At 40.4% G+C, this 13,958-nt stretch overlaps 1 protein-coding gene across 3 annotated transcripts; it reads left to right on the forward strand.

Annotated features, from left to right (window-relative positions):
* Positions 1–9,212: 9,212 nt before the first annotated feature.
* On the forward strand, positions 9,213–13,309 carry LYSET (lysosomal enzyme trafficking factor). Of its 3 annotated transcripts, XM_032748868.3 has the most exons (3): positions 9,213–9,376; positions 9,777–9,845; positions 11,246–13,309. In XM_032748868.3, exon 3 carries the CDS (start codon positions 11,262–11,264, stop codon positions 11,655–11,657), a length of 396 nt encoding a protein of 131 aa, XP_032604759.1. In that variant the 5' UTR covers positions 9,213–9,376; positions 9,777–9,845; positions 11,246–11,261; the 3' UTR covers positions 11,658–13,309. The 3 variants fall into 3 exon arrangements, with proteins under 3 accessions (XP_032604759.1, XP_072786463.1, XP_030130746.1); XM_072930362.1 differs by lacking the exon at positions 9,777–9,845; XM_030274886.4 differs by lacking the exons at positions 9,213–9,376; positions 9,777–9,845 and adding an exon at positions 9,426–9,738.
* The last annotated feature ends 649 nt before the right edge of the window (positions 13,310–13,958 follow it).

The raw sequence follows: 13,958 nt of genomic DNA on the forward strand, positions 1-13,958 counted from the left end.
CCTAAACAAAATGAGGTTCCCTTGGACAGACAAGAGTCCTTTTGGACATGCCACAACTATCCTGAAATTAACTAAAGATGCTCCTGATTGATAATCTAGAGGCACAGTTGGGAAAACCCTGCTTTGAATCAGATGTTGTTCCTCTTGTACTCACACTTTCATACTTAGGCATCAGTGGTGCACTGACTTGACTCCTACTTACTACCCTCCTGGAGGCAGGAATATAACCCGTCTTGCTCCACCAGTCATCCCCCATCCTTGACTTTTTCCCACTCAGTGCATTTCGAAACATTATCTAATCCCCACACTCAATAACCAAAAGATGCTTTTTTTCCCTTCTTGCTCAAGTACCAGTCTCACATAAAAATATTAAATTATACATATACATCCCCTCCACATTACCAATACTCTGTCCTGTAACATCCCATTTCTGCCTCCTACTACATGCAGCCCTCTGAAAGAAGAACTTTCTACTGAAGTTCCTTCTGTAGAAAGAACTTTCTATGGTTCTTTAATTAAGAAAAGAACTGGAAGTTCAGGAGACAAGTTTTAGAAAACAGGAGTGAATCAGCTGTAGTGACAAAGAGAAAGGAAAAAACCCAAGCCAAACGACCATCATCAAAAAGAGCTGGAATAAATCAACTGAGAATACTATTTGCTTATAGCTCTGAGCATTTACTAGATGCTCAGGCTTGCAAAGTGAAATAGATAGCTCATTTAGAATCACAAGCATTCAGATATTTCAGATTGCCTAGATCCTGTATGACACTTGTAGTTGCATAGATGATAAATTCCATTATTACTTGTTGTATCACTGTGCTATTAAATTTATTATCTCACATACTCAGTGCCTGACAGTCTGTAAATAAAGCTTAGGCAATGATCACATCTGAATGTGGGACTTGTTACAATCCCAGAGTGTCATTTTGAAGCTGTCTGCACAGGTATTGCTTCCCAGTCACTTTTCTGACAGCTAAAAGGGACACTTTCATAGGCAGGATCACAGCAAATATTCCTGGTAGTTCTGAACAGGCCACTTCTGTGCTTCATATTAATGTACCACATGCACAAGAGCAGCCTTTATAGTTCAACATAAAATGCCAATGCTGCCCTTTAGGACTTTCCCTTCTCTCAGAGCTTCTGGAGAGGGGAAGGAATGTTAGTGACTAAACAGATGAAGGCTGCTTGCTTTGAGCCTCAGTTTTCTGGTGTAACCTCTGAAGAAAGCTTTTCCAATGGATGCAAAGTTTGTCCTAACCTGTGCTTATGAAGATTCCCATTGTTTGATAAGGGATGAGCTAACATTGTACGTATTGTCTTCATCAGAACCCAATTTCCATTACCCAAGTGACAACTGTCCCGATACATACAGAAGTTCAATGTCCAAAAGAGGTCTGTGTACTTGTTTTTGAATTGTGCAATAAATACAGATACATACACACTCCCTCTTTTATTTATTTGTGAAAACAAGCTAAACAAATCAGATGGAGGACAAATTAGAAGAACGTTCCTCTTGAACTCTCAGCATTTTGTGTAGTGGTTATTTCTGCTCCATTTACACCAAGCCTATGAAGTGGGATTCTTTTTTACATGGAGGCCTGCTAGGAGAAATCAGAGAGGTTGAGGAACACCCGAAACCAGAGGAAAGGGCTCATGCCACCATTTAGATGGCAGAGGCCTCAGGATGTGCCAAGGAGCTGTCATAAAAGTGTTACACGCACTTAAGTAATTTTTCAGCTACTTGGGCTATAGAGTTCTCTCAAGAAAATGGTTTTATAAGCCAGAGAATTAGAAGTTAGCGCAGATGTCTTGAGGGTAAAGTTGATAGTGCTTTCAGGTTAGATTTTGGCTACTCTACAAAACCAAAAGAATCTGTCAGAAGGACCAGCCACAATTTGTAGGACATCTGAAGATGATGAAGCCTGGATTGGGGGGGGGGGGGGGAAGAATAATAGGCATGTGGGTCTTGTCAAAGGATCTCACCTACTCAATCTTGAGAGAATTCAAACCTGAACTCCTCTTTGCTAATTATGTCCATTTGCTATCAATGACAATAGCCCCAAATGACTGGTTTACTATCATTCCACACAGCTGGGGAAAAGAGAACTTGCAGCTGTTGCGGACTTTTCTTCAGTTACAAAACTCTTGCATTGCTGGCTAACATTGGTGGGGTTTTGGGGGCCTTCTTTGTGCAGATTTCCAGAGAAGGAGCATCTACCCCTTCTGTCTACTGATCTTTCTGATCCTCCTGGGTTAGGGTGGCTGTTCTTACCCACCAGTGCAGTGCTGGCTAATCAAGTCTCTAAGCATTTTCACTGTGTGAGGCCACTCCAGAAAAGTATCAGGCTGCCTGATTTTACCAAGCTAAAGATTTTCCACTGCTTCAGAGGCTGTTTTGCCAGAGCACTTAGAACTAGCACCTTGAAACTTGCAACAACCTGAGAATCATAGTTTCTAGCTAGTGAAAAAAGATTGACAGAATAGAAGATGAAAAAAACTTGAAATGGTAACCTCTGCTTCAACACTCAGATCAGGATAGATTTAAGTGTGCGTCATAATCCATTGCAACATCATTTATGCACTGGATTCACTGGTGAAACACTTCAACTGGTAACAGTTCTGCGCTATGTAGAGGCATCATTTTATAATGGAGGTGCTCTAACTCCTATTAAACAAAGCAGTGCAGAAATGCACCTACAGTGACACACTAATTCAAGCCAGGTACTTTTTCATGTGGAGAAGGTGATGACTTGGATGTACTTAGACTTGTTACAGTTTCATAGCAGAATATTTCTTTACTCTCCCAGCACCTTCATGTTTTTATGATGACTCTGTTTACGTTATGTTGGTGTAAGGCAAACCAAACATACATTTTTGTGGAGACATGGACATTTCCCCTCTTTAAAAATCCCAAAAAATGCAGTAATAAACATGCTAAGCTGGAGACATTTAAATATTCATTTGGAATTATATGACAGAGTATGACAGTAGGCATTACTGAAATTTCATTTTATATAGCACAGAGCAGCAGCTTAAAAATTCTGCACAGTAAGGAAAAAACATAATGACTTTTGCTTTAAAAATTTGTAAATACTGCTTAATGTGCTTTTGTTAAATTAAATGTAAATATTTACTTACTCATAAATTATTGAAATTTTCCCTTTGAGAGTAACCATCAACTACTGTTAATACCTCTGTTCAAATGTTCGAGTCATTCTGGATCTCTGTGCTGATTTCTGGCATAGACCTCTAGCATGGGCTTCAGAAAAAGGCAAATTCAGGTGTAAGGCTAGGTGAGTACTTAGAAGCTTCACAGCTACAGTGAACAGACTTTTACCTTTCACTAAACAACAGGCCAACAACAGGAGCCCTCCTTACAGATGAGGATGAAGATTTACTTCCAGTTGCTGACATATGTATGAAAGCCTCCCCTCTCACACTGGTCTCTCAGTTGGACTGACAGTGTGCACGTGTGACAGCTGAGCCAACATCAAACACTTCAATGAGAAACGAGGTGCTTTACAAGTCTGGGGCTTGGGTAAACTATCAGGAACTTCTGTTATTCAGCCTACCTCTGACAGTGATTCCCCATTGCCTCAGACGAGTTCTGTTCTTTCATAATCTATGCAGATTTCTGTGACTAAGAACCTATCAACCTATCACATTATATGGGTGGATATCTTACACATATGCCTCTTGCATACACTAACATTTTAATGTTAGTAACTATGGGTAGAGGGAAGAGGTTCCTAAAAGACAAACACATGAAGTTCTTTTTGGTTGGTTGGTTGGTTTGGTTTTGTTGGGGTTTTGAGGTGTTTGTTTTTGGTTTTGTTTGTTTGGTTTTGGTTTGCTGTTTTGTTGGTTTGGTCTTTGTTTTTGTTCTTGACAGGTTAGATTCTGCAAATCTTAATATGCTGTCTACCTCCTCCAAACCTCCATCCTGGTCTATGCAAAAATATTGGGATTCTTTGAATTTGGGAAAAGGCCTGATCTGAACTAAGATCTTTCACTATTTGTTTAGTGAAAGAAAGTTATGTTTCTGGAAAATCTAAATATAGATACTCCGTGCTGCATAGAGTTTACAGTCTAGAGCAAGACAGGTACACCCTGGAAACTGGGAATCTCAGAAGAGGCAATAACTAAATCTCTTTAAAATAATTCTATGGTATTACCAACTTGCTTCACATAAGCACCACTGAAGGAGAGATAATTAGTGGAAATTTAAAAAAAGATCACTCCTCTTGTGAGGATGGAGCAGTCACTCTCTGAGATGGTCAGATGTTTCTTTTGGACTGTCTATATGGACAGAAGAAGGATTCTGTTTTTCTTTTTAACATGGGTCATTTTTCAGTTAACTTGTTTATATGATCAAACATATTGACTGCAGCAAATTCAACATGGAAATTTAATAACTTCCTTTCTGGCAATATGAGCTGACTTAAGTTGAAAACATGGAAAAGCAGAATTCTCAGGAGCTTAATGGCAGCTAGACTTGGGGTGGTTTTTTATATTATTTGTGGGGATTTAATGAAAAACAATAAATTGTAATGAATAATGGTTTTGTTGAAACGCAATTTATAACTGTAAACTGGTTTGACAAAAATTCTGCAGGAAAGTTCTCTTTCCTCCAAGGCCAGTACAATGCTGGGTCATATCACTGGAGCTGTGAGATCAATATCTGCACTGCTTCTGCATAAATTGTATTTGTCCTCTGTTTGAATAAATGCCAGGGAGAGGAATAGTCAGTTACCAGACACCTCTGCCCATATCCTTTCAGTATGTTTTGTCAGTTCTTGCTCAATTTTGAAGCCACTTTGTAATTGGCTGAAAAGGAGAATGTAAAAGCAAAGATTTTATCTCTTTCCTGCCGGAATAGTTTTACCACAGACAATGCAGCCATGAGGGGTACATTCAGAGGTAAATAATGGACAAGGAGCATCAGTGTAGGGAAGAGTTCTGTCTAAAATACCAAGGCCCTTCTTCATAAAAGACTCTGCACTTTGACAAAGCGTAGTGGTGTGTAATTCTTCCTTTGGCAGATGTTTACTGTGGATGTTTGAGAGAATGAGATAGCTATTCCATTTGTAAATATCAAATAGTTTGTTGGAAAGATGATAAATATTTCTACAACTAAGAACAAAGTATGGATGGTATTCAAAGAACCTGGATAACATGATTGCCTGAAGCTTAACTCAGATGTGGCTGCTGCCAAAAAATAAACGGTAGAAGCAGAATTTCAGGAACTGAGAATTTAAGACTAAGGTAATTTAAGGTCCCAAAAATTCAAAGTATACAAATTAAGTCAAAAGTGATAAAGACCACCATTCAGCTCACTGAATAGCTCTTCTTCATGAGGTTAATATAGCAAGCAAACCAAGAAAATATACTATTTCAATTTAAAATGAGAAAAAAAATAGAATATAAAAATTCAATCCTGTAGAAAAGTTTCTTGCATGTTCCCAAATGAATGTGCTACACTCTATAAGAAAACAGCTGTCTCCAACAAAAAAGTTCAAAGAAAGATAGCAGTACAGACAAAACAACCACCCAAGGAAAAAAGGGAATCAGAAGATCATAGCCTTATTTTCGGAATAAACAAAAGTTCTAAAACACAATCTAAAGATTCATAAAACATAAAACATATTAATTGAAGCAAACAAATGTTCTTTACTCACACTAAATTATAAGAAACTGATAAAAACAACTTATTACACCACAACAGGATACTACAAAATTCACTGTAACTACATCTAATAAATAAAACCACTACAAGTTGCAGAAACACTGGGCATTTATGCACTCACTGATAAAAATTCACATGAGTTTTCTCATTGGAATCCCAACATATATGCAGTCTGTAAGGATCCCCGTTTTCTAGCCAAAAGTTAGGTTTAGAGTTAGGATTAAGAAGGAAAAGATCCAGAATGTGATGTTCTAGATGAATCAAAAATCAGTGTCCTGCAAGTGGAAAGCAAACGCCATCTTGACAGAAATGTCTCTGTTATAAGATTCTCACTTCTTGATGACTTGTCAGTGAGAACCTACTACAACTCTGCTAAATATAAACATAATATTCACCCAAAAGAATGCAAGATGCATTTTGTCTTTCAGCTTCTGCCTTCCATTTAGAAGGCCTTTTAGAAGATTAAAACTACTTTTTAATCATCTCGTGTATTTTATCTTTGTATTTCTATTTTGGCCAACATCTAAGCCTAGGAAAGACTTTATATTAAAACTGAGTTATGAAAACTTTGTTTGACTTAATGATTACAACTAACCCTTCTGATTCCTCTTGTCAACCCTCATTTTTCATATGTAGTTTGTCAGGATCCTGAGCACCCTAACAGGCCTTAATAGCCCCAACAATCCTCCCCTGACCCCTCCCATGGGCTCAGGAGCCCCAGTTTATCTAAGCCCTGTGCTTTCAGTTCATGCCTGACCTGTATCACTATGTGTCCACAGCTCAGCCATGACTGTGCCAAGCCATATTTATTTGGATTTGGAGTCACAGACTGACTTCCTAGCTTGACCTCAGTCTTTTCTTATCAGTATGGACCTTCATGGCAATTGCTAGGTGATGTCTGACCGTAGTTCTCACTGGATCTGAACCTACCTTATGGGCTGCCTTCACATCTTGACCTTGGACCTGCCTTGTTACTTGTCTGATGCTCTGTACTCCTGGCTGAATCCAGTGCTCCCTGCTTGCCTTGCTCAGGCTCTGTGGGACTGGGCTTGGGCAGTGAGGCTCCGGCCTGTGTTATTATGCTTGGCTCTTGCCCTCTGTGGAGCAGCCAGCTCTTGCTGTTCCATTGTTTTTCTGCTTTACCTTCAAAATAAACCAAATATTTCTGTAAAAATACATTGCATGTGAAAACTAGGTCAAACACTTCTTTTTTTAATGCTACAAAATCCCATTATTAATTCTCTGATTCTGTTCATTAAATATTATTTCCTTTGGATTCAGCAGACTTCTATCTTCTCCTTTGGTTTTCCCAAGCTGAATATTACCCTTTTGAGTCTCACTAGGTGTATGTTGTCATTTCAATATGCAGAGTTATGACTTCTTTCCCCTCATTATTACCAGCACTTGTGACTGGAATTTGCCTAAAGCTAAGAACAGTTGCTTCTTGTTCTACTAATTTTGGTATTATTCCCTCCCCCCTCATAGGCTGCTGCTAAAATTAACCAACCAACAAACCCTCAGTTACTTGCTCTGTCCCTTCCTTTACTATGGCAGAGATTAAGCATGACACTGAAATCTATGCAGATTGAGATCTAGCCCAAATATACTACAAATCACTCTGTCTGGTGCTATGCCTTAGCTTTCCAAGGCAGCTTGTGATTGTTATAACTCTTCAAAATTTTTAAGTCCTTCTCTTTATAGCCACAATCTCAGGCTCTATGTTTATCACAAAAAACCCTTGGTTGAGCCTTTTAACCTACCTGATTTACAAGCAGGTTAAATCCTAAGCCATCCTCTCTTTCCAACTCCAACCATTCAGAGAAAAGCCAGGCTTCTTAAGTAGGAATAAGGTCCACATTTCACTGATTTTTCTTCAGAATTTTAAGTGCAAATGCAGGCTTTGCACTTAGCACACGTATCCACTGCCAAGCCATACATTTGTACAGTCACATATTAATTCATACTGGAAACCTTCTATTTGACATCTAGGTTGGTATTTTAAAATAAAATGGTTCATCATTACCTCTAACCTCAATATAAGAAAACACAATATAGCCACGCTTGAGTGGAAGGTCTGTGAGCCACACAGGAGCTTTATTCACTTTTAGATCAACAGGGACCTCACCACCTGAAAGAAATGAAAGAATGGCATTTAGTTGAGAGAAGTGTCCCAGGGATAATTAGCTGTATTTAGCTATTCATATCTACATCTGTCATCAGAACGACACTAATGGTTTATTTAAACTTCAGGAAAGATATTTTCATTCAACTGAAGTGTAAAATCTCTGACGTGGGAGTCAGGGTGGCTCTGCGGTTCTGGGCGCCATCTTGTGTCACTTTTGGGCCTTCAATGAGCATTAAAGCAATAATAATAATTAAAAACAACAACAACAACAACAACAAAACCTCCCACACAAACAAATAAAACAAAAAACAAACAACCAACAACACCACCAAAACAAAACAAAAAACAAAACCCAAAACAGTACGACTTAATTGAAAGTTGTTCTATGACAGAGGATTTGTATTTCTGACTCTTTTGGGCTCTCAAGTGTCCCTTTTCTCTACTGATATCTGCAGCTCTGTACATTTTTTCATCAGCTGTCTTGACTACAATCCAAAACATTAGCTTCTGATGCTTTTCATTGAAACACCAAACATAGGATAAGCCACCACAGATTTGATTTCGCAGCTCTTATATACTGTGTCACATGCACCTGCTACATCCCCAAGAAAATTGGCAGAAGATCCTATGTATTTAGAGATAAACAAAGAAAGGTCATTGCTTTAGCGTCTTTCATTTTTTATTGGGCATTCATTTTAAAATCCTTTTTTAGTCTCCCTCTTAATGACAGCTGTGTGAGAGCGAATTGTGGCCCCTGGTGCTTTCTAAATAAGAAAAGATAGTTTTCTCATGACTTGAGGATACAATTTAGTAACAGGTGTCACTTCATATGTGACGTGATGCAGTTTTGGCACAGAGCTCACGTCACAGTTCCTGAACTCAGGCAAACATGTTCGGCACAAACTCTCCCAAATCATCACCGCCATTGAATAGCACACACCTGACCATGTCATTTTGCTGTCAATTTAAACAATCTTTTAGCATCATTAAAAGCTTTTCCCCAGTAGATCATAGAAACCTATGGACCTTAAAGATCGCCTGATCCTAACCCCCGTTGTCATGGGATAATAAGCATATAATATCTCCTGATAATTTAATTTAATAGAAATAATCCACTACGTCATGTTTATGTATAAGCATATACTGGGGTTGGACTACACGTTTGCCATTTGCCGGACTCTTTCAGTCTCCATTGTAACTTCTTTGGTAATCTTTGTTGTCACTTCCACTGTGCCAGCACAACGCCGCGGGTCTGTCCCCCGCGGAGGAGCCAAACGCCGCCTCAGGGCGGCGCCGCCATTTTGGGCGCGGCCACACCGGCCACAGAGGGGCGCGCGCCCGAGCCAAGATGGCCGCCGGCCAAGGCGCCCGCCCCGGATGCGGCCGCGCGCCCCGGCAGCCGTCGGCCCGTGCCGGAAGTGGCGGTGCCGGCGGGCGGCCATGGCGGCGGGCGGGCAGCGGGGCGGGCCCGCGGGACTCGCCGCCTCCCGGCGCCGCGGCGCGGGCTGAGGGGAGCGGGCCGCCCGCCGCCGCCCTCCCGCTCCCTCCTTCTCCGCCGGAGGAACGTAAGTAGCTGCCGGCGCCGAGAAGGACCCGTGGTGGCGAAGCGCGTCTCGCCCGGAGCGCGGGTCCGGCGGGCGGTGAGCGCGGGGGGTCGCCGGACGAGAGCCCTGGTGGGATGAAGGGCTCCGAGAGCCCTGGTGGGATGAAGGGCTCCGAGAGCCATCGCGGGTGTGCCCAAAAGCTGCCAGCTGGACTTGGGTCTGAGAACGGAGAATAACAATGAGAAGACCCTGTTACCTCCGCCTCTTTCGATATAACCGGGAGCTAAGGCTTCTCTTCTGGCTGCTGCTCAAGGGCAGGATCAAAGCGCGCTGATGTTTACCTTCTTAAATCTGTTGCTGTTTTGATAGTGTTTGTGTTTTCGGTATGTACATACCTTGTGACGGTTTATTTTCCTCGAAGGTGACAACTCGTGAGCCAGCTCGGATATGCCGAACTGCTAGGAAAAACAGCCAGCGGCTTATTTAGCGGGTAAACGAAGACTTGGGGTTCAAGTTCTTACCCTGTAGATTAACGGTTATTTTCAATAATTTTTCAGTTGTCCCACTAAACGTATTGACTCGGGTAATAAGGGGAAACGTGCAGCTGAGTTATATAGGAGGATCAGCTGAACGAGAAGTTGGCATTACTTACGTCTGCAACAGCTCTCTCAAGTATTTACTGTTCTTTTCGGGTATTTACTGTTCCTTCTCAGGTATTTATGTTCCTGTATGTGTGATTCTTTTGGCCACCATGAATGCAGGAGTCTGAGGGCCAGAACAATTCCTCTAGGGCTACCTTGATCAGATTCTGTCATGTCAGAATTGAGGGTATCTTTCTTATGTAAAACCAGGAAGTAGGATTGCCAACGAAACTGGCAGATTAGTCTGGCTCAGAAAGGGTGTTTTAGAATGGTGTAATGATTTTGTGTCATTTATGGTAAATTCTCTAATGCTTTCATGAATAGTTTCTGTTTCCTATGCATAATTCATTTTTAATAAGCATTTCTGCCTGATATTTTAAAGTCCTGATATGTTTTCTTAAAACAGCACTACATAGCTGGATTTCACCCCTTCGTAGGAAAAGGTATGAAAGGTAAAAGCCTAGAGGTCTGAAAAAGCTTTTTTTTTTTTGAGAACCCTAATCAGCTGCAGTGAAGCAGTGTTTCTCCCTCCCCTGTGCAAGGGCTGTTTGGAGGGGAAGAGGTGATGACTTCATTTGTGTGGAGGTACTCAAGCTGAAGTGTTTGTGACTGGTTTGAAGAGTGTTTCCAGTCACCTAGACCCATGCAGCCAGCTGGAGATTTGAAGCAGCTCAAATTGAGCCCAATAGTGTCTGTGGGGCTCCAATAATTTGTGCATGTACATACCTTCAGTACAGACTAACCCTTGAACCTCATGTTCAAATTGGAAACATCCCTTTCTGTGGTTCATAAATGGGCACTCAGCTACAGCTTAATACAAGTGGATGTTGCAGTATCTTTGTCTTGCAGGCATCAAAGAACTTTCCAAACTTTACGTATTTATAGAAAATCTTACATTATCTCTATGTCTAGAGACATTGAGGGCAGATGGGGTAAGTTAGTTACCCAGTTGATAACTTTTGTTTTATTCCCTGAGTACCTGACTTAAGGCAGGCATATCCTGATAGCCAGCAGGCCCTAAGCTATCCAGGGCCATCAGTGGAGCTTCTTTTGTTGTTGCCAATAACCTGTTGCTGGCAGAGTAGTGCTTTTCTATGATGTAGAGAAAACTTCAGGTCTTCAGAAACTGATGTGCGTGTTTTAACTAATGTGTAATGAAAAGTTATAGAAATTTAACTTATGAAAACCAAGGTTCATCTGTTCCCTCTTTCCAAGCTGTACTGAATGTTTGTGTCACCTTTTGTTTCAGGTGCAGAGCATGGAGAATGATGAACTTCCGCCAGAGGATGGGCTGGATTGGTGTGGGGCTGTACTTGTTAGCAAGTGCTGCAGCTTTTTATTACGTCTTTGAAATCAATGAGACTTACAACAAACTAGCACTGGAGCACATTCAGCAACACCCCAAGGAACCACAGGAAGGAACCACATGGACACACTCCTTAAAAGTACGACTGCTATCCTTGCCGTTTTGGCTGTGGACGATAATATTTTTAATACCATACTTACAGATGTTCTTGTTCCTCTATTCCTGTACAAGAGCTGACCCCAAAACTGTTGGGTATTGCATCATTCCTATCTGCTTGGCTGTTATTTGCAATCGTCACCAAACATTTGTGAAGGCCTCTAATCAGATCAGTAGATTACAACTAATTGACACTTAGCTCAACTTCTAGTTTCTGTTGCTGATTTGAAGCAATTGCATATCATTGATCTAATCACAAGACTGAAGTTCTGAGTGAAGGCCGGAAAGAGCCTTTTCTGTCAAACTGATAAGCAATGAAGAGAGAGACTGTTTTCTATTTAAAACAAACAAGTAACTACTACTCTATCGAGTGGCCAGAGTGGAAGAGACCTGTGTGACATGTGATGGAAGTATTCATCATTTTGCCTTAAAGATGCAAAATTGCAACTCTCCATCTGAAAGGTCCTGTGGGGAAACAAGTTTCTGGTCCACAACTTTACTCCTCTGTGCAAAAAAGTGATTTCCTATGTTTTCCCTTGGAGTGAAATCAATGAAAAGATACTTCTTTTGTGGTAAATGTAAAAGGAAAAAAAGAGATTAAGAATGTGATTATAAAAGCTGCACTTAACACAATTCTTTGCTTTTTCTTTTTTTTTTTTTTATCTACATCAGTGCTGTTTTTAATGAATTTTTAAAAACAAGTTTCAATACAAAAACAGGAAGCAAAGAATAAAGTTTGTGCAAATCATTAAAGGGAAAAAGTACATTTTTTTCTGTGGTAGCCTACTTGTTTTCAGTCACAACAGTCCCACACTAGTAGGCAGGCAGTGAGGAGTGCCACAGGCCTGGAGCTTGATGTTTTAAACTGTTCCTATGACATCAAAATCAGCCTATGCTGGCATTAGCCTGTAGTCTGCACAAAAATTTTTGTGTTTCCTTCTCCTATCATCTTGCTTGATAAAATTATAAGTTACTGAAATTTATGACCATTCTAATTTCACTCCAGGCATCACGCAAAACCGTGTTCCAAGAGAACGGATATATTAGGAAAAGCTTTGAATTTGGGGAAGTTAACTGTTTGGGGGATGCAACTAACAGGTTGTAAGACAGATAATCATGTTTCTTCCAGAAATTCAAAGAAATAAGGTACCTTCTTATCATTCTTGTAATGAGTGCAAATTTCTTCAGTCATACTGAAATTTCATGGAGATTTTTTTGCCATAGTTTCAACCTCTATTTTTCAGTGCTATTTTGGAATAGCATATTTTGAATAAGACTGAATCTATTCTTTCTCTCTGTCCATTTTTGTCCCAGACATGATGGAAATAACAAATATGGAAACAGTGCAAAATACACTTCTCAGAAGTAGACTCAAAAGAATTATGAGCTAATCTCCTTGACTGTAACTTCAACTGTATGTGATTATCCATACCTAATCATCACAAATGCTAATCCATTTCTGACTGCTTTAAGGGAATCCTGGAGAGTGCCGTCTTTCTCTTGCTTTGGAAAGAGAACACTATTTTCACTGTTGCTGTGTTTAAGCCTTGAAGTTCCAACACCTGAAACTTTCTGTTTGCACTTGGAGATACTTTGAGACACTGGTTTCAATTGTCAGCATTGGTGCTAGGATCTGAAAACAATGTAGCCTTTGTAAGAAGGGTTTGAGTTCTAAGTGCAATATGAAAATGAGGAAGCTGCCATCTTGGTGTGCTGGAGTAAATTATAAACTCTGACGAGTAGTTAGTGTCTTGGGGAGTCAGAGCTTTTAAGTTGTGTTGTTTCTCAACTTTGAAAATCACCATGCTATTTATCTATAAAATAAAAACTTTTCAATGTTTATAAACACAAGTCTATTAATGCAGATACTTATCAATAGCTTTTCGTTTCTGTTGTTTTTGGTTTAGTGGGGTTTTTGCGTGTCTGGTGCCAGACAGCATTGCTGCCTGTCAATTTCTGTAGCCTGTGCTCATGCCTTTCCCTTGGTGTGTGGTGTTCAGTTCATCTTTTGTTGTCCTCTTATGCTCTGTGCCCTAATTTGTTGTTTGTAGCCTGAAATTTTGGGGCTTGCTGGATGAAACCGAATCCCATTCTTTACTTTTGTGTCAGAGAGGTACCTCTGGCTGGACTGTTTTAAACTTGATGCTGTAGCTTTAAACTGAGCAGTTATGCAAACTAAACATTGTATACAGATGGAATTATTTAAAGAGCACATAAGAGGAAGCATAAAAATAGAAAATGATAGTAAGAACTACCTAATTTTCTGTCATGCAAGCATATGACCCTTAGCAAACTCACTAGCAGGCCTGGTGGGATGACCCAAGCTGTCTGGATGTGGAGCATGTGCTGGGCAGGGACCTGCAGAATGGAGACTCGTGTTCATAGACTTTTCCATCAGAAGCCTAGCTTTGGATTCCAGCTGTTGACAGGCATGTGCTTTGCAACTAACTACAGAAGAACACACAGTCTAATTCAAGCAAATGCTATGTGTGGGGGGATT

The sequence above is a fragment of the Taeniopygia guttata genome, chromosome 5 (assembly GCF_048771995.1).
Source record: "Taeniopygia guttata chromosome 5, bTaeGut7.mat, whole genome shotgun sequence".
Taxonomy (NCBI): Eukaryota; Metazoa; Chordata; class Aves; order Passeriformes; family Estrildidae; genus Taeniopygia; species Taeniopygia guttata.

Bases quoted from the DNA above. Each gene is read 5' to 3' on its own strand.
- LYSET (XM_032748868.3), top strand. From the start codon at position 11,262: ATGATGAACTTCCGCCAGAGGATGGGCTGGATTGGTGTGGGGCTGTAC.